Source organism: Trachypithecus francoisi, unplaced genomic scaffold (assembly GCF_009764315.1).
Source record: "Trachypithecus francoisi isolate TF-2019V2 unplaced genomic scaffold, Tfra_2.0 Lachesis_group20, whole genome shotgun sequence".
Lineage (NCBI taxonomy): Eukaryota > Metazoa > Chordata > Mammalia > Primates > Cercopithecidae > Trachypithecus > Trachypithecus francoisi.
In genome coordinates this window covers 52330374-52349531 of record NW_022681466.1, presented here as the reverse complement: position 1 = coordinate 52349531, position 19158 = coordinate 52330374, and the positions used below count along the sequence as shown (strand labels likewise).

Below are 19158 nucleotides of genomic sequence, written 5' to 3'. Positions count from 1 at the left end.
CTCAGAGCCCCTTCCCGCAGCGCTCGCCTGGTTCTCGAGGCCCGCTGCGGCAGAGGAGGAGGAGGAGCAGCAGAGAGCCGACGGGGCCGCCGCCGAGGACGGGGCGGACGAAGCCGAGGCCGAGATCATCCAGCTGCTGAAGCGAGCCAAGGTGAGGCGGCTCCGGGCCCTGCGCCTGGCCGAGCGCGGTAGCCTTTGTGAGCGGGGTCTTGGCGTTGTCGCTGCGCATTACTCTCTCCGCCTCGCCGAAGAGTGGATGGAGGCTCCGCGGGTAAAATTGCCAAGAATGAGGTGGGTCATCAGAGAGGGGATTGGAATCCATCCAGGCTTTCACGACTCTAAGGCCTGCAGTTAAACCTCTGCAGTGTCAAGTGCAAATGGAGATGGCGCCCCAGGCATCGTGCTTTTATGCAAACGAAATACCGGGAACGTTTTGTAGTTGTTTTATCAATTAACTAGCCTACCTGAAATGACATAATTTCTCACGTATATAGCGGCCTGAAAATGTCAACTTAGTATTGGTTATGCTATTCGGTTCTCTTTCTGAATTCTTCCCTTTCTCTACATCCTTTTCTATTTTCTTTTCTCCTCTTTTCCCCAAGTTATTTCATGCCAACAACGTCCATATTTGTGTTTCCAGACTGCAGTGTGCTACTGACATGCCATCTGCACTTTGGTACCTTACCTACCTCTCAGATTTAACATGCCCAAAACTAAACTCGGTCTTTAATGCCTCCTCAACATGTGCTTTCACCATCTCTTTACTATCATCAGTTTTTCAGCCTAAAAAACCTCAGTCATTCTTAAAACTTGTGGTACGTTACCATTGCCTTCCAATGCACTTAGAGTTCAGCAACAAGTCCTGTTGCCAACAAATGCAAAATATGTCTCAAATCTTTCCCCTTTTCTCTATCTCCTTTGCTGTCACCCTAGTGCAAACCACCATTGCCACCAACTATGCTCCAGTAGTCTTTCCTAGCCTCCTGTCCCCTTGCAATCTATTCTCCATGCAGAAACCAAAGCGACCAGAAAAAAAAAAAGTAAATTGGATCATATCATTTCCTTGCCTGAAAGCTCTGAATGGCTACCCACTGCATTTATGATAAAATCCAAACTCCTTGCCATGGCTTGCAACACCCCACATGATCTAAACCAGCATACCTTGCCCACCCGTTTGGCAGTAATCCTCTAGCTCACCATCCTCCCTTCACATCTGTTTCTTTGCATTTCTTCCCCAAAACTATTCTCTTCAACTTGTAGGGACTTCACTCATTTTCTACCCTCTGTTTGAGTCATTGTTCTCCCCAGGTCCTTATTTGGTTGACTCATTCTCATCCTTCCATATCTCAGTTTAGCTGTCACTTCCTTGGAAGGCTTCCCTAAGTCCCATTTGGAGAAGACCCCTTATCATTCCTTTCTGTCATCTTTATAGCTCTTATCATTAGTTGTAATTAAGCTTACTTGTCCTATATGGTCACCTCCAGCCTGCAAGAAATTAGAAAGAGGATGGAGGACAAGCAGCTTCCTTATAAAATATGTTGTAAGATCCATTCCTTCTGCCTGTGTCTCTTGGCCAAAACTTCATCAGATGGCCACACCTAGCTGCAAGGGAGGCTGACCTCCCTGTCACCTCTATAGACAATGCCTTGTATATAGTAGGAATTCAGTAAATGTCTGATGAATGAGTTAGCTTCCTTCTATCAGTTGGGATGTGTAGTTGCATACACTTCTGTCTGGTAGCATATGCATCTACTATATGTTTCATTTTCTATTATTTTGTCTTCCCTTTTCAGTTGAGCATCATGAAAGATGAGCCAGAAGAGGCTGAGTTAATTTTGCATGATGCTCTTCGCCTCGCCTATCAGACTGATAACAAGAAGGCCATCACTTACACTTATGATCTGGTAACTCTTATAACCAGTCTGAACCACTGATGAGGAAGGTTGGATGGAAGGGAAGGGTTGTTAGTTCTCCTGATTTATATTCCTGACTTTCATGATGTTCTAAAGCTCCTTTTCTTTTTTACTGAGTTTTCTTTTGGCTTCAGTTTTATTTTTTTGTTTCGTTTTGTTTTGTTTTGAGATGGAGCCTTGCTCTGTTGCCCAGGCTGCCGTGCAGTGGCACGATCTTGGCTCACTGCAACCTCCGCCTCATGAGTTCAAACGATTCTTTTGCTTCACCCTCCCAAGTAGCTGGGATTACAGGTGCACATCACTATGCCTGGCTAATTTTTGTATTGTAGTAGAGATGAGGTTTCACCATATTGGCCAGGCTGGTCTCGAACCCCTGACCTCAGGTGATCCACCTGCCTTGGCCTCCCAAAGTGCTGAGATTACAGGCATGAGCCACCATGCCCGGCCACGGCTTCAGTTTTTTTACCCTTGGGGTGACATAAGACCTCTCAATTACAGACCAAAAGAAACCAGTATCATTAGCATGTTTCTTTAATGATGAGTGGACCTAGATTTGGTTTGTTAACAACAAAGTATGTGCAAGTATTTACTTCTCACATGATTGCTGTTCTGTGTTTCTAGCAGATTAATTGGTGACATGCTTTTTCATTTTAAACGTTTTTAAATTTTGAGGGTGAAAGCAAAAGAGAATTTTAAAGTTTTGAGATAAGTAGGAACACAGTAGTCTAAACTGAAAAACAATCTGTAATTTGCTTTCAGATGGCCAACTTAGCATTTATACGGGGTCAGCTTGAAAATGTAAGTAAATTACTTTGCAATATCTTGAATTTGTGAAGGAGTAGCTTCAAGGGTACTGTGATAGTAAGGGTACAGGATAAGCTGCTATAACAAAGAGACCCCAGAATATAGTGACTCAAACAAGATACAAATGTATTTCTCTTTATTGTGTTAGTCCAGAGATAGGTTAAAGACTGAAGACAGACATAGGCACCTTTGCTCTCTGATCCATAAGTCCAGGTTCCTTCTAAGATAAGCCCTCATCCGCCTGGGTGAGCTGACTCACCTCCAGCCTGCAGGAAGCAGGAGAAGATGGACTGTGAGCAGCTTCCTTATAAAATATGATTTAGAAGTTAATGTTCTTTCTGCCTGTATCCCTTGGCCTAAATTTTATCATATGACCATATCTAACTTCAGGGTGTCCAATCTGCTAAAATTGGCTGAATGTTTTTATTTAAGATAAGGTCTTGATCTGTTGCCCAGGTTGGAGTGTGGTGGCTTGATCACGGCCGACTGCAACCTCGACCTCCCAGGCTCAGTTGATCCTCCCACCTCAGCCTCCTGAGTAGCTGGGACTCCAGGCGTGTGCCACAACACCTGGCTAATTTTATTTATTTATTTATTTATTTATTTATTTGTTTATTTATTTATTGTAGAGACGGGGTTTCACCATGTTTCCCAGGCGTGTGCCACAACACCTGGCTAATTTTCCTATTTATTTATTTATTTATTGTAGAGATGGGGTTTCACCATGTTTCCCAGGCTAAATTGAGGGGACTCTGTAATCAAAAAGATAGAGAAGCAGAATGACTATTAGGAGACAGTTTGTAGTCTCTGCCACAGTGGGTTTGGATAAGAAGTTAATCTCTGAGGTTGTTTTCTGCTCATCAGAGAGTAGTTTAAGAGGTACATAGAGGATGTTGGGGGTCCTGATATTTTGATCTGTTTTCCCTTCAAAAGGGTACTTTTCTGTGTGTGAGTGTGCATGTGTGTGAGTATATGGGCTTTACAAGGAATGATGCATCAGATTGGTACTTAGAATCTGGGGCCATATATATATAATGGGTCCCAATTAAAAGAAAAATCTTTTTCTTATGCTTTTAGGCTGAACAACTTTTTAAAGCAACAATGAGTCACCTCCTTGGAGGGGGCATGAAGCAGGTAAGGACATTGCCTAGTATTGGCCCCTCACTGAAGCAGTTTTCAGAACAGTCTTGTCTGCTGAAAACTCCTGCTAGCCCCACCATACGCTTTGGTCAGGAAAGGTGGAGTTTCCCTTCTGAGATCTGTATACAAGTAGACATTCTTTCACTAAATGCAACAGCATGTTTGCCAAGGAATTCACAGTTGGCTAATCACTCTAAAAGAATAAAGACTGTGGCTTTGAGGCCACCGTCAGTCTGGAAGTTGATCTGAAATAATCCATGAGAATATTTTACTTGTTATGAATTCCCTACATTCTCTTTCTCTCACAGGAGGATAATACCATAATTGAAATTTCCCTAAAGCTGGCCAGTATCTATGCTGCACAGAATAGGTAAGTACGGCAGCCTGGGAGTAGGACTGTAGGCAGAAAACTTTGACTCTGGGATGTTACATAATATTCATTGCCTGCTGGTCATCTGGGTCTCCCAGAAATTGGGTGCCACACTCAAAAAGTGTTCTATCCCTCATCTTTGGAATTGTCAGTCTTTTCCAGTTTGCCCCTCCTGTTTCCAGTAGCCTGCCTAGTGGGGCACACAGCACTAGGCTGCCCTGTGACAAAGCTAACTTAAGTTTTCTGTTGCTGCTTGAAGTGGGAAGGGAAGTTAGAGTTAGAACTTTAGTTTAACTTTTTTAGAAGAGGAAAGAGCAGTGTGAAAGCTGCTGGGGATAATATATTAATACTCTGAAGAGGCCATTTTGCTGGTATAAATAGAGTTCAAAGATGAAGCATCTAGGATGTAAGCAGAGAACTCCTAGAGAGTTGTATTTGGGGTGAATTTAGGGAGAGACCTAAGACTAGCTTCACTTACGGTTTTAGTGGTGCAGAAGTTGGTGCGAGAGGTTTGGAGTGACACGGAGCCTGATGCTGTAGAAAGGGTGCTTACTGAGACCAGGCCCTGGCACTGGTCCCTGCTGTCCTACTCACCAGCTCTTTTGTTCTCATCAGGACCTGCAGAGTCTCCTTGCATTTTGATTGGACACTAGATAGGCTAGAGCTTCCTAGAGCCTTTGACTTCACATCTTTTGAGGAGCTTTGAGCTTGGCCTATGCCAGAGAACACTGCAGCTTGGTCATTCTTCCTTGGAGTTGTAACAAACATGCCTAGTTCTTGATTGGGTATGAACTCCTAGGGTAAGAAGAAGTCCGGGGCTAATAAACGTTGTTGAGTAAGACAAATTCATAGTCTTATAGACGTGAAAGCTAGTAACAGCCTCTAAGTTATATGGTATACTGTACTTTTTATTTTGTTTTATTAAGACAAGCATGAGACTAGAAAAGACATGGCCAGATCTGAGGCTTCGAAAGGCTGATATAAGTTAGGAGGGGAATTGTTTGTGGACCTCTTGCTCTAACTGGGAGCATCTTGTGGGCAGCATCCACTTGCCCTGTGTTATGGCTGGAGAGGGCCCTCGCCAAGTTTTGAGTCTAGGGAAGGAAGGGCTGCGTCTGTTCTTCTGAGAACAGAGCAGAACAGTAGGGTCGTAAGTTCTCCCCTGGCAAAGCACTAGAGAAAAGATGAGCTTTTAGTGCCACTTCTGTAAGAAACTAGAGCCAAAACCGAAGAATAAGAACCGAAACTGAGTTCCTAAATGGAGAAGGGATTTCTGTCACATTTCCTCTGCATCTCTGTAAAAAGCAGCAGTCAGCCAGCCTGCTTGGGTTAACTGAACCCTCTCCGGTTGATTGAGGGTCCAGGGCTACCGAGTTGGGTTAAATGACTTCTATTGCCACAGCTAGGAGTTGCATTTCTGCAAAAGAAACTTTTATCAGAGACCTACAGCTTGAAATAAATATAAAATGACTAAAGCTCCTCAGAAGCTGTATGAGGTCAACAGTTGGAATCCTCACTGCAGGGTGGCCTGAACCTCTGTTCAGGGTAGTATTACTTTGAACAGGGGTAAGACTTTCGCACATGGAGAAACCGATTCACTGGAGACCATCTGTTAGTGGGAGATGATGAAGACCGCTGGCTATGTCAATTATTAAAATTAGGGCAGCATTCCTAGCTTTTTGTGTCTTAAGTTATATTAAATGGATGACTTTTAACTACTTTGAGAAATGGCAGATTTGACACTCCTTAGACTTTAAACAAAGTTCCCTCCTCCCATTTTACACTTCCTTTACTGATAATGTTTAAACTGAGCTGGAAAAATGAAGATAAAAAAGGAATTTATGAAAAGGTAAATGGGCCGGGCGCAGTGGCTCATGTTTGTAATTCCACCACTTTGGGAGGCCGAGGCAAGTGGATCACCTAAGGTCAGGAGTTCGAGACCAGCCTGACCAACATGGAGAAACTCTGTCTTTACTAAAAATAGAAAAATTAGCTGGGCATGGTGGCAGACACCTTGAATCCCAGCTACTCGAGAGCTGAGGCAGGAGAATCGCTTGAACCCAGGAGGTGGAGGTTGCTCTGAGCCGAGGTAGCGCCATTGCACTCCAGCCTGGGCAACAAGAGCGAAACTGCATCTCAACGGCAAAAAAAAAAAAAAAAAGAAGAAAAGTAAATGGCTGATTATTGATTTTGCTTTACAGACAGGAATTTGCTATTGCTGGCTATGAATTCTGCATTTCAACTCTAGAGGAAAAAATTGAAAGAGAAAAGGAGTTAGCAGAAGACATTATGTCAGGTAGGAAACCCATTATCTGGGCATCACCTTTTCTCCACAAAAGGCTTTACTTTACACTTTGAGAAATGGAAAGAGACCTAAGTTGGGAAGAGGGAAAGTTACCTATCTTTAAGGTATCAGCAGAAGTTTTGGAATAAGATGTTTTGTTTAAAATATTTGCTGTTTTGGTGTTTTTTTTTTTTTTTTTTAACCCCCTTGGTGACATGTTCATAATTTATCTGTTAACTTTTAGTTACATATAACTTATGGAAAATCGGGGAGCAGAAGAAGAAGGTTTTTCTTTTATTATCTCTTAGTTCAGCTACCAACCAAAATGCTTATTACATTTTAGCCCTAGATATACAGCAAATTAAGAAAGAAGAGAAAAAAAGCTCATGTTTTTGCAATTCATCCTCACTCATTCTAGAGGCTAGGAATAGAACTGGATGAGCAGGAAGTTCTCTAGCTCTCCACCATTTTGGGTTTCTTAATTTGGGTTGAGGTATTGAGAATTTTCAGATTTGACATTTATTCGATACCTACTCTATACCAAGAGCTATCAAGATGGTAGGGATACAGCAGTCAACTCTTCTGTACCTAATTGTCTTCTAACTCTCTCTTGAACAGACAGTAGTCCCCTATTATCCATGGGGGATATGTTCCAAGACCCCCAGCAGATGCCTGAAATGAATTCTAATACACTGTGTTTTTTTCTTATACATATGTACCTATGATAAAGTTTAATTTGTAAGTTAGGCACAGTAAGAGATTAACAATAACTTATAGAACAATTATAACTATATACTGTTAACAGTGTCACAGACAGAAGATTCGTTCTTATTGTAGATCTTATCAACCTCAGCATACAGTTGTTTTTTTTTTTTCTTATTGAGAACTTTCTATGACTTCTCTTTGTCATATCCAAATTGCCAGTATCACTACTCTTACACTTTGGGGCCATTATGTAAAATATGGATTGCTTGAGCACAAGTACTGTGACACTGTGAGTTGATCTGATAACTGAGACTGCTGCTAAGTGATTGAGGTCAGGTGCCGTATACAACTTGGGTACACTGGACAAAGAGGTGATTCACGTCCTGAGCAGGATGGAGTGTGACAGGGCAAGATTTCATCATGCCACCCAGAATGGCATGCAATTTAAAAATTTATGGATTATTTCTGGAATTTTTCATTTAATATTTTTCGGACCATGGTTGACTGCAGATAACTGAAACCCCAGAAAATGAAACTGTGGATTAGGAGGGATTACTGTACACCAATTTTTTTGTTTTCATCACTCCACTGAAGCTACCTTTATCAAAGTCACCAAATCCAGTGGTTACTTGTCAATCCTTAATTTACTCATCAGCAGCTTTAACTGGGGTCACTGTCTCCTACTGAAAATACTTTCACTTGGCTTCTGGGATGCCTCACTGGTCTCTCCAGTGAGGTGAACAGACTTCCCTACCTCTTAATGTTGGCAGGCCTTAGGGCTGTTTTCAGTCCTATTCTGTTTTCTCTCTGCCCCCACACCTAGGAGATATCTTTTAGTTCCATACTTTTAAATATTACATTTACACCTTCAGCCCCAACTTGCCCCCAAATGGCAGACTTATGATTATGATTGCCTACCCGACATCTTGACTTGAAGTCTAATGGTCATCTCATACTTCCCATGTCCAAAATAGATCTCTTCAGTTTTGCCGCTCACAACTTGTTTCTTCACCAGTCAGCCCCAGATTTGTAAATGGCACACTACTCATTTAGTTGCTTTGGCCAAGAACCTAAGAATTGTCCATGATTTCTTCCTCATTCCTCGTATCTAATCCATCAGCAAGTTATATTGGATCAGCCATCAAAATATATCCATACTGACCACATCTCATCCCGTTACCCTACTGCTTTGGTCCAGGCTATCACTGTTTCAAGACCTCAGTACCTGTGTATCACCTTTAGAATAAATTTAGAATCCCTGCGTGGACCTGTAAGGTGCTTATGACCTGGGCCCACCCACCTCTTCCACGCCATCTGCTGCTCTCCCCTCGCTCGTTCCAGTCTCACCACACTGGTCTTATTCTGGCACATTCCAAGCTCAGTGCCGCCTCAGGGCCTCTTTGCTTGATATTCCCTCTACCTAGACTGTTCTCACCTTTTCCTGGCCAACTCCCATGCTTCACTCAGGTCTCTGCTCAAATAGCACTTCCTCAGAGTCATCTCCTCACTAAAATTATCATCTCTTCCCACCTTACTATTGCTCTGCTCCTCTTTCCTTTACTTTTCTTCATCACACTTGAAAGTAGAGGTGTGTGTGTTGTGTGTTTGTGTTTGTTTCTCCACTAAAAGTATGTTTTTGTTTAAAAATTTTTAGTCTTTGTCTTCCTTATCAAAGGAGGATAGACACTTCATCCATTATGCTCACTGCTAAATCCTCGGTGCCTAGAACAGTGCCTGGCACATAATAGAGGCTCAATAATTACTGAATGAAAGAACAAAAGACCCAAGAAAGACCAACAAGTAAATCCAGTTTCAGTGCAGTGTGGAAGTGCTTTGAGGAAATCTACAAGAGGTGTAAAAACAAGTCTAGCTGTCAAGTAAGTCACTTCTGAACTATTTACACCTTTGCTATCTTTCTATGGTTTCTTAGGAGTGTAAAGCTGTATTTCCTGACTCAAAAAGTAATTCCAGTAAACACTGAAGAAAACTGAGAAAAGCACCAAAAGTAAAGATCATCTATAATCATACTACTAAGAAAGAGCTACTGTTTTTTACTATGGCTTTTCAGGTTACATTTTAAGAAATAAATTTGGGATGATACTGTATATCCCACTTTGTAACCTGAGTTTTAAAAATTTAGTAAGATATTGTGAAAACACTTTTTTTTTTCCAGGCAAAGGAATTCTTGTTGGATAGAGCAAACTAATTTCTATTATAAATATTATTTTTACATTTTACTAGGTGCGCAGTATAGAAAATGTGTTACATGATTCTTCATCTTATTTTTTCTAGAAAAGAAATAAATTCCTACCTATTCAGTTTTGCACAAAGCAAATCCATTATCAAATTTATGTGCTTTTTATTGACACAACTATCTCTATCCCAGGAGAGCATTACTTAATTACGTAAAATTACATTACTTACCTAAAACCTTGCTCTAGGGTAATTATTTTGTTACCTATGTTGTAAATATATATGTACTTACCGAGGAAATGCCCATAAAAAATTAAGTGAAAACTTTGGTTACAAAACAGTATAGTTAGTATGTAGATCAATGATAGGAATGGAACAAAGGCTTAATGATAGATATCAAAATATAGGCAGTGATTCTCTTTGGTTGGTAGGTTTATAGGGAATTTATATTTTATTTGTGTTTCTCTGAGTATTCTATAATTTTGCACAAACTTATATTTTTCTTTTTAATTTCCAATGTTATCTATTAGTATAAAAAGTCAAATAATATTAATAGTACAAAGCTTAATTTAAGAGAGCATTTTCTTGCTACCTCACCCCACCCCATCTATTTTTTATTTTATTTTATTTTATTTTATTTTATTTTTTTGAGATGGAGTCTCCCTTTGTCACCAGGAGTGCAATGGTGCAATCTTGGCTCACTGCAACCACTGCCTCCTGGGTTCAAGTGATTCTCATGCCTCGGCCTCCCGAGTAACTGGGATTACAGGCGCCTGCCACCACGCTCAGCTATTTTTGTATTTTTAGTAGAGACGGGGTTTCACCGTTTTAGCCAGCGATCTCCTGACCTCGTGATCCGCCCACCTCGGCCTTCCAAAGTGCTGGGATTACAGGCATGAGCCACAGCGCCTGGCCCCTATTTTCAGCTCTTAAACCAGCTTCCTCTGGTATTTACCTTCACATTTCTCAGTAATATAAATTGCTATTTCCCAATTCATTATTTTCAGAATCTGTTGATTTATGGGAAAGTGAATATTTAGTGCAATTTCTGGTTGTGTCTATATTATGAGTGTATGAATAGTGTTAGCTGCTGAACCAAGTAACATGATTACACAATTACATTTCCTTTTGTGTACGTTTTGCTTCCTCTGAAGTTAACTAGGTTTTTTTGTGGCTCCATTTGTTATGTATAGGTCAGATTCTTCACTTTTATATATTATTTGCTTTCTTCAATTCATAAGCTTTCCCAATGTTCTAGTTCATGTTGGCTCACTTTTTATTGGCATGGCTGGCCATAGGCATTCAGTCTTCATCTTCCTTTTTTGTTTGTTTTCATTGAGATGGGGTCTCACTCTGTCGCCAAGGCTGGAGTGCAGTGGCTCGATTTTGGCTCACTGCAAGCTCCGCCTCCTGGGTTTAAGCAATTCTCATGCCTCTGCCTCCTGAGTAGCTGGGATTACAGGCGTGAGCTACCACACCCGGCTGATTTTGTATTTTTAGTAGAGATGGGGTTTCACCATGTTGGCTTGCCTGGTCTCGAACTCCTGACTTCAGGCAATCCACCTGCCTCAGCCTCCCAAAGTGTTGGGATTACAGGCGTGAGCCACCATGCCCAGCTGCATTACATCTTTTTCATCCTGTAACTTTCATTTTAGTGATATTTGGGGAAGGAGTGGAGAGGAATGTATGTGTTCAGTTCAGAATAGTAAATCTGTTATTGGGCATCAAGATAGTGTCCAAACCTGTTTTTTTAAAGTGGCTTCTTAGCACTGAGATTTCCAAGTCAAGAGTAGCACATTTTAAGGTTGTTGATGATTATTGCCAAATTGCCATTGAAAGAACTGTGTTAATTTACATTTCCTGGTCTGGCTATTTATGTGCTTTGTGACTTTAGTCAAATTACTTAATCCCTGTGTGCTTTTTCTTCAGTATGGGATTAAGAGTAATATGCATAGGACCTTTAGGAAGGTGGAATGAGTTAATACATAAAAAGTACTTAGAATAATACATTGTAGCTGCTCAAAAAGAGTTTGTTAGTGGTTTTTATTATTGTGATAAGGCTATGTCCTCCTTCCCAAAACTCATTAATTTTTATAATCTTTGTTAGCTTGATGATACGGCCTTGATGCATTGTCTAGCATTTCTTTGATAAACAGTGAGGTTTATCTTTTTTTTTCTCACCATGTCTTAGGGTGCTGAGAGGTTTATCTTTTATTGGAGCTTTATTGTAAAAATATTAATCCTTTGTCTCTTGGGTTTTCCTCCTGATTTGTGTTTATAGAGTGTTTTTTTTTTTCTAATAAAAAGGGAATGTGAAATTAACATTTGTATAAAGAATTATGAGAATTGGTGAGGCACAGTGGCTCACGCCTGTAATCCCAGCACTTTGGGAGGCCAAGGTGGGAGGATCACTTGAGGTCAGGTATTCAAGACCAGCCCTGGCAATGTGGCAAAACCCCATGTTTACAAAAATTATCTGGGCGTGGTGTTGCGCACCTGTAGTCCTAGCTACTTGGGAGGCTGAGGTGAGAATCTCTTGAGCCTGGGAGGTGGAGGTTGCAGTGAACTGAGGTCCCACCACTGTGCTCCAGCCTGGGTGACAGAGCAAGACCCTGTCTTGGGGCGGGGGTGGGTGGGCGTAGGCGGAAGACGATTGTGAGAATAGACAAGTGACCCAGCATTACCAGTACCTTTGGAGCTCTTCCTACCAGAGATAATACTCTCCTTAATCTTGTCACTATCATTCAATGGCACGATCTCGGCTCACCGCAACCTCCACCTCCCAGGTTCAAGTGATTCTCCTGCCTCAGCCTCCCGAGTAGCTGGGATTACAGGCATGTGCCACCACGCCCGGTTAATTTTGTATTTTTAGTAGAGGCGGGGTTTCTCCATGTTGGTCAGGCCGGTCTTGAACTGCCGACCTCAGGTGATCTGTCCACCTCAGCCTCCCAAAGTGCTGGGATTACAGGTATGAGCCACCATGCCCGGCCCATTTGCTTTTCTTTAGTTTTACTCGGTGTCCCTTAAGAAGGTGTCATTTAATTTTTGCATATTGCTTTTAAAAATTTAAATAGGCTGGGTGCAGTGACTCATGCCTGTAATCTCAACACTTTGGGAGGCCAAGGTGGGAGGATCGCTTGAGCCTAGGAGTTTGAGACCAGACTGGGCAACATGGTGAGATCCTGTCTCTTCAAAAAATAAAAAAATTACCTGGGCACGGTGGCACATGCCTGTGGTCCCAGCTACTTAGGAGACTGAGGCAGGAGGATAACTTGAGCCCAAGAGGTCGAGGCTACAGTGAGCTATCATAGTGCCACTGTCCTTCAGCGCAGGCAGTAGAGAGAGACCCTATCTCAAAAAAAATTAAAATTATATAAATGAATCATAATATATATTCATTTTAGGGCATGTTTATTACTTGCATGAGTAATCTTTTCAGAATTAGATCAGAATTCATTTCTAATTTCCTTTGCTTTTATTCATCTTTAATACATACTGAGTAGCTGTTCTGTGCCAGGTATTCTAGGATTTGAATAGCAGCAAGTAAGGTAAAAGTCCCTGCTCTTCTGGAGCTTAATGCTTAGAAGTATTTTTCAAGCTTTGAAATCATATGCATCCTCACTCATCTTTCCTTATAATTTTCTATTTTTCTCCTTTTATTTCTAAACATTTTTAATTTAACTTAGTATATCTGGAATTTATTTTGGTGTGAAGCTGGTGACTGTTTTCTTACAGATAGTAATCAATCTGTATGTACTAATTAGTATATACTTGGGTTTCTTTTGGGGTTTTCCATTCTGATGTATTTATCTGATGAGTTTTATAACAGTATATACATTGTTTGAATTATATATTTGAGTTATATGGTAGGACAGTTGACACATGCTTCCTTTGCACAATTCCTTCCCACATTTCACTGTTTTCACATGAATTTTAGAATTATTTTTTCAAGTTCCTAAAGTGCCTTGAAACTGAATTATCAGATTTGCATTATATTTACAAATTAGTTTGAGGAGATTGCCATCTGAATAAGTTAGCACATCTTTGACTGCAAAGAGCAGAAATTTCAGCTAAATTAGGTTTAACAGTAAGGACATTTATGTCAAGTAACTGTGGCAGTTCAGCGACAGGGAGCAGGCTGTTGAGTTAGTTGATAATGTGATTCATTGAAATCATGAAGGAACAGGCTCTTTCCATTTTTCCCCACTCATGTATTTTTTTCCCATGCTCCCCTGGTGGTCAAAACGTGAAACTGTAGCAATTCCCAGGAATCTCATCCAGAAATGACAGTGTCTAGAGGAAAAGGAGACTTCTTTGATGTTTCTCATAGGATCAAGGTAATCTTTCCTAGAAGTCTCCAAGTAGATTTATCCTTACTTCTTATTGGTTAGAATTGGGTTACATGCCATTTCTAACCCAGTCCTTGGGAAGAAAAATGGATTATCATGATTGGCTAAAACTCATCAGTATCTTTTCCTGAGGATGTGAATCATGTGAGAAAAGAATGGATACTGGGACAAACCGGCTGCTCTGCTAGCAAAGGAAGATCTTTGTAATAGTGAGCCGTCTCACTGAGGAACATTCTATAGCTCCTGCTTATATTATAGTTTTCTTCATATAAATGGCAGCTATTTATTAAATTTGATTCTGACTCCTTGACTGAACTCTTTGCTTTTCAGTTGATATTCACGCTAATTCCAGACTTATAATCATACATTCCGGAAATGATGATACAAGTGAAGCATCCCCCAAAACTGAAGCTTTCTGAGTGCCAACATGACGTACAAAGAAAGTACTCATTGGAGCATTTGGATTTGGGTTTTTGGTTTTGGGATGCTGGCAGTATCCAAAGCAAATATTCCAAACTCAAAAAATCTGAAATTTGAAACACTTTTGGTCCTAAACATTTCAGATAAGGAATACTAGGTTGGTAATTGTTTCCTTCCAGAGAGTTATACTACTGTCTCCCTTCCCCACCCTTTATAAAATTAGTTCATTGGCTGTACCATCAAGAAATAGTAGTAATAGGCAACTTAGTCTTATATCCAATTTGGTACCAAACTCACATAGTTTTATTTATTACTAAATTTGTTACTATTATATATCTAGAGCAGACCAGGCTTGCTTGTAGGTTAATTGCTTAGTACCTGTGTAGTGCTGGATAGTATTTAATGCTGATATGTAACTTTTGTGTTTCTTATGAGATCCACAGTAAATTTCTTATTGTATTGTTTGTACTATTGTGTTTGTATTATTTGTTATTTCAGGATTGTATTAATGTGATAAAATGAATTGGGATGCTTTCTGTATTTTCTATTCTGAAATGAGTGTATGATATTGCATTGGAATGGTCTGTTCCTTGAAAGTTGTAGAGTCTATCATGCCAGATGGACCAGAACTCGAGTTAATTCTCTGACAGATTTTTTCTTCCTTCTTGATAACTCATGTATTTCTTCCATTTTCTTAATTTCAATATAGGACAGTGCTAAATACATGATAAGCATTAATATCTATTGAATAAATGAACGTATGAGTGAACAAATTTTATAACTTATTAATTTCCTAGAAGAAACTTTAAGGAATTATATTTTTAAAGAATATTTTACACTACTCTTAACATATCTGATATCATCTTCCTTTTCTAGTTCCTAATTTTATGGATTTCTTTTTAAATTAGTAAAAAGATGTTTCCCATTGATTCCTTCCTCCTCCTTTCCTTGAAACTTTTTATTTTTATATTTTAAATAAAACATTTCTAGAAAGTTATTTTTGATGACATAATATTTGGTTCCATGAGTGCTTAAAGTCTGGAGCCTGAGTTCAGATTCTGGTTCTACCACTTACTAGCAGTGGACAAGTTATTTAACTTCTCTATTTTCAGCTTCCTTATCAATAAAATGAAAATAATAATAGAACTTACCTCATTAAGAGTTATGAGAATGAAATGCTCCAGGACTATGACTGGTACTCATTAGGCACTGTTATATAAGAGTGTGTGGAATGTGATATATTTACTAATCTTATTTATTATATGATTTGGCACCTATATTTTACTACTCTCAATTTATTAAGGACCTTCCTGGCTATTGTATTTATAGTTTCTCCTTGGTTTTTGTTAATTTTGTTGATTCATTCAAAAAGCCATCTTCTGGTTTCATTAATTTTCTTTATTGTTTTTCTATTTTCCATTTCACTTATTTCTTCTCTGTCTTTATTGCATCTTTCCTCTTTGCTTTGGGTTTATTTTGTTCCTTTTTTTCTGGTCTCTTAGGCAGGAGATGAGGTTACTGACTTAAGGTTTTGCTTCTAACATAATTGCCATTTATAACTATAAGCTTTAGCTGCATCTCATTAGTGTTGGTAAGGTATATTTTCATGTGTCTCAAGTATTTTCCAATTTTTTTTGGGATTTCTTCTTTGACCCTTTGGATATTTAGGAGTATATAGATTAATTTCCACATATAGTGAATTTCTTAAATTTTCTTCTGTTGAATCCAGTTTCATTCCATTGTGTTCAGAGAACAACTGTGCATGATTTTATTTATTGAGACTTGTTGTATGGCCTCACATATGGCTTATCCTGGAGAATGTTGCATGTGCATTTGAGAAGTATGTGTATTCTGTTGAATGGAGTTTTCTATGAATGTCTGTTAGGTCTAGTTGGTTTATAGTGTTATTCAAGTCTTTTGTGTCCTTACTGATTTTGTCGAGTTGTTCTAATTTTTTTTTTTTCTTTGAGACAGAGTCTTGCTGTGTCACCCAGGCTGGAGTGCGGTGGCGCAGTCTCGGCTCACTGCAACTTCCACCTCCCGGGTTCAAGCGATTCTCGTGCCTCAACCTCCCGAGTAGCTGGGAGTACAGGCATGTGCCATTGGATCCGGCTAATTTTTGTATTTTTAGTTGAGATCAGGTTTCACCATGTTGTCCAGGCTGGTCTTGAACTCCTGACCTCAGGTGGTCCGCCTGCCTCAGCCTCCCAGAGTGCTGGGATTACAGGCATGAGCCACCATGCCCGGCCGATAAATTTTTTTAAATCTTCTTTCTTTATACATGTTTCTGTGCTGTTTAGACAGTCTCAGATATATATATATATCTTTGTTATGAATTGTCCCTTCATCAGGAAAACGATTCCTTTTTCCCTATTTAAGGTGTTTGTTACAAATTCTAGTTTTATATTATCTACTATATCTTAACCCTTAAATTTTTCTGAGTCATTTTTCAGTGTATCTTTTGTAGAAAGCTATGGTTGGATTTTTTTTTTAAACCTGAGTATCACTGTCTTCTGATATAGAATCTGAAAACCTTTTAAAAATTAGTGTTGAGGCCAGGTGCAGCGGCTCACACCTGTAATCCCAGCATTTTAGGAGGCTGAGGCAGGTGCATCACCTGAGGTCAGGAGTTCAAGACCAGCCTGGCCAACATAGTGAAACCCCGTCTCTACTAAAAATACAAAAAATTAGCTGGGTCTGGCAGTGGGCGCCTGTAATTTCAGCTACTCGGGAGGCTGAGGCAGGAGAATCACATGAACCTGGGAGGCGGAGGCTGCAGTGAGCTGAGATCATGCCATCGAACTCCAGCCTGGTTAAGAGCGAAACTCCGTCTCAAACAAACAAAACAAAACAAAAAACAAATTAGTATTGAAAGGGATAATTATTGCATTTTTGTTAATTCCTTTGTTTTCAGTTCCTTTTATAGGAGTTTTTCCCTCACTGATCTGTATTTGTATTTTGTAGGGAAGGTATATGTATATATGATTTTCAGTTCTATAAGGAGTAACCTAAGCATTTCTTAAAGACATAGTTGACTCTGAGGAAAAAAAAATTGTTTTCATATGAGATGAGTACATTTTAACATTATCCTACCTTTCTCTTTTCCTCACTTGTTTTTTCTCTGTGATCTGGAATTTTAGACTTAGTGGAATTTATTGCAGAGGAGAATTCTGAAGCCTGCATATTTGCCTTGTTTTTTAAGTAGTCTATTTTCTCCTGCTCAGATGCTTTGCTGGATTCAGAAGTTACATCAGCATAAGGTTAGGGAGTTGTCTGTTTGTGAAGCTTGTTTAATCCCTGGTGAACCTTCATTTTTAGCATCCAGTTCTCTGGAGCTTCTGTAGTCTATCCTGGCTCAATGCTTCTGTCCCACATGCTCTGGCCTCTTACTCTGGAATGTCCTTTACCTGTATGTTGACCTCTCTCTTCTCTATCCTTCACATTATCCCCTCTTCCATCAGTTTTCTCATCTATATTTTGGGAGTTTCTTCAGTTGATATTCCACATTACCGATTTATGATTAAGGAAAGTCAGTTCTGTGCTTTTCTTCTGATTTGTTTTTTGTTTTTTGAGATAGGGTCTCACTGTGTCACCCAGGCTGGAGGGCAGTGGTGCAGTCATGGCTCACTGCAGCCTCAACCTCCCAGGCTCACCTGATCCTCCTACCTTAGTCTCCCAAGTAGCTGAGACTGCATGCGCATGCCACCATGCCTGGCTAATTTCTGGATTTTTCATAGAGGCAGAGTTTCACCATCTTGGCCCAGGCTGGTCTTGAACTTCTGAGCTAAAGCAATCTACTTGCCTTGACCTCCCAAAATGCTGGCATTATGGGCATGAGGCATCACGCCTGGCTGTGCTCTGATGTATTGTTTTAAAATAGATTTCAAACAAAAGTAAAGTTTTCAGGACTTACTAAATATCTGTATACTTTCAGCCTTGGCCAAATTTCAATGTTTTACCATATTTGCTTTAGAATTTTTTTTTTTTTGGATATTTAAACCCCTGTATACCCCTCCCTGCCTAGGGGTAGCTGCTATCCTCAATTTGGTTTTGTTTGCCTACTTATTGCACTTGTATATATCAGTAAATAATATATTGCTGGGTACAGTGGCTCACACCTGTAATCCCAGCCCTTTGGGAGGCCAAGACAGGTGGATCATCTGAGGTCAGGAGTTTGAGACCAGCCTGGCCAACATGGCGAAACCTTGTCTCTACTAAAAATACAAAAATTAGCCCAGCATGGTGGCGGGCGCCTGTATTCCCCCCTACTCGGGAGGCTGAGGCAGGAGAATTGCTTGAACCTGAAAGGCAGAAGTTACAGTGAGCTGAGATTGCGCCACTGCACTCCAGCCTGGGTGACAGAGTGAAGACTCTGTCTCCAAAACAAACAGTATACCATAGGGCTAATATGTTTTTAAACTTAATATGAATGGTATCATACTGTACGCTTGTTTTTGTAGTTTGCTTTTGTCACTCAGTATTATGTTAATGAGATTTATCGGGCTGGTAAATCTCATTAAGAAAACTTAAAGCAGTTTTCTTAGCACAGAGGCCCTGTTTGCTTGCCAAACTGCATGTCTGCTGGGTTGCATCTGTCTTTAAAGGGTGACTTCCTCTAATTAATCTGCTGGGGTGAGGGGTAAGGTGAATCTTTTTTCTGTTCTCACAAGTGTGGACACAAGCTAAAGGTGGCCCTGTGTGATTCCCTCACTACAACCATGGTATAGTAGTCCATTGTAGAAATATACCACAGTTCTTTTTTTTTTTTTTTAATACTTTAAATCATAGGACAGACGTGCACAACGTGCAGGTTTGTTACATATGTCAATAAGTGCCTTGTTGGTGTGCTGCACCCATTAACTCGTCATTTACATTAGGTATATCTCCTATTGCTATCCCTCCTTCCTCCCCCCACCCCACAACAGGCCCCGGTGTATGATGTTCCCCTTCCTGTGTCCAAGTGTTCTCATTGTTCATTTC

At 40.1% G+C, this 19158-nt stretch overlaps 1 protein-coding gene across 1 annotated transcript in view; it reads left to right on the top strand.

The window, feature by feature from the left end:
* TTC19 (tetratricopeptide repeat domain 19) overlaps positions 1 to 19158 on the top strand; it is a 31455-nt gene that overhangs the window by 733 nt on the left and 11564 nt on the right. Inside the window, 6 exon segments of the mRNA XM_033181772.1 lie at positions 21 to 151; positions 1794 to 1904; positions 2673 to 2711; positions 3795 to 3851; positions 4166 to 4227; positions 6429 to 6523. Of these exon segments, the coding sequence (XP_033037663.1) occupies positions 21 to 151; positions 1794 to 1904; positions 2673 to 2711; positions 3795 to 3851; positions 4166 to 4227; positions 6429 to 6523 (495 nt within the window).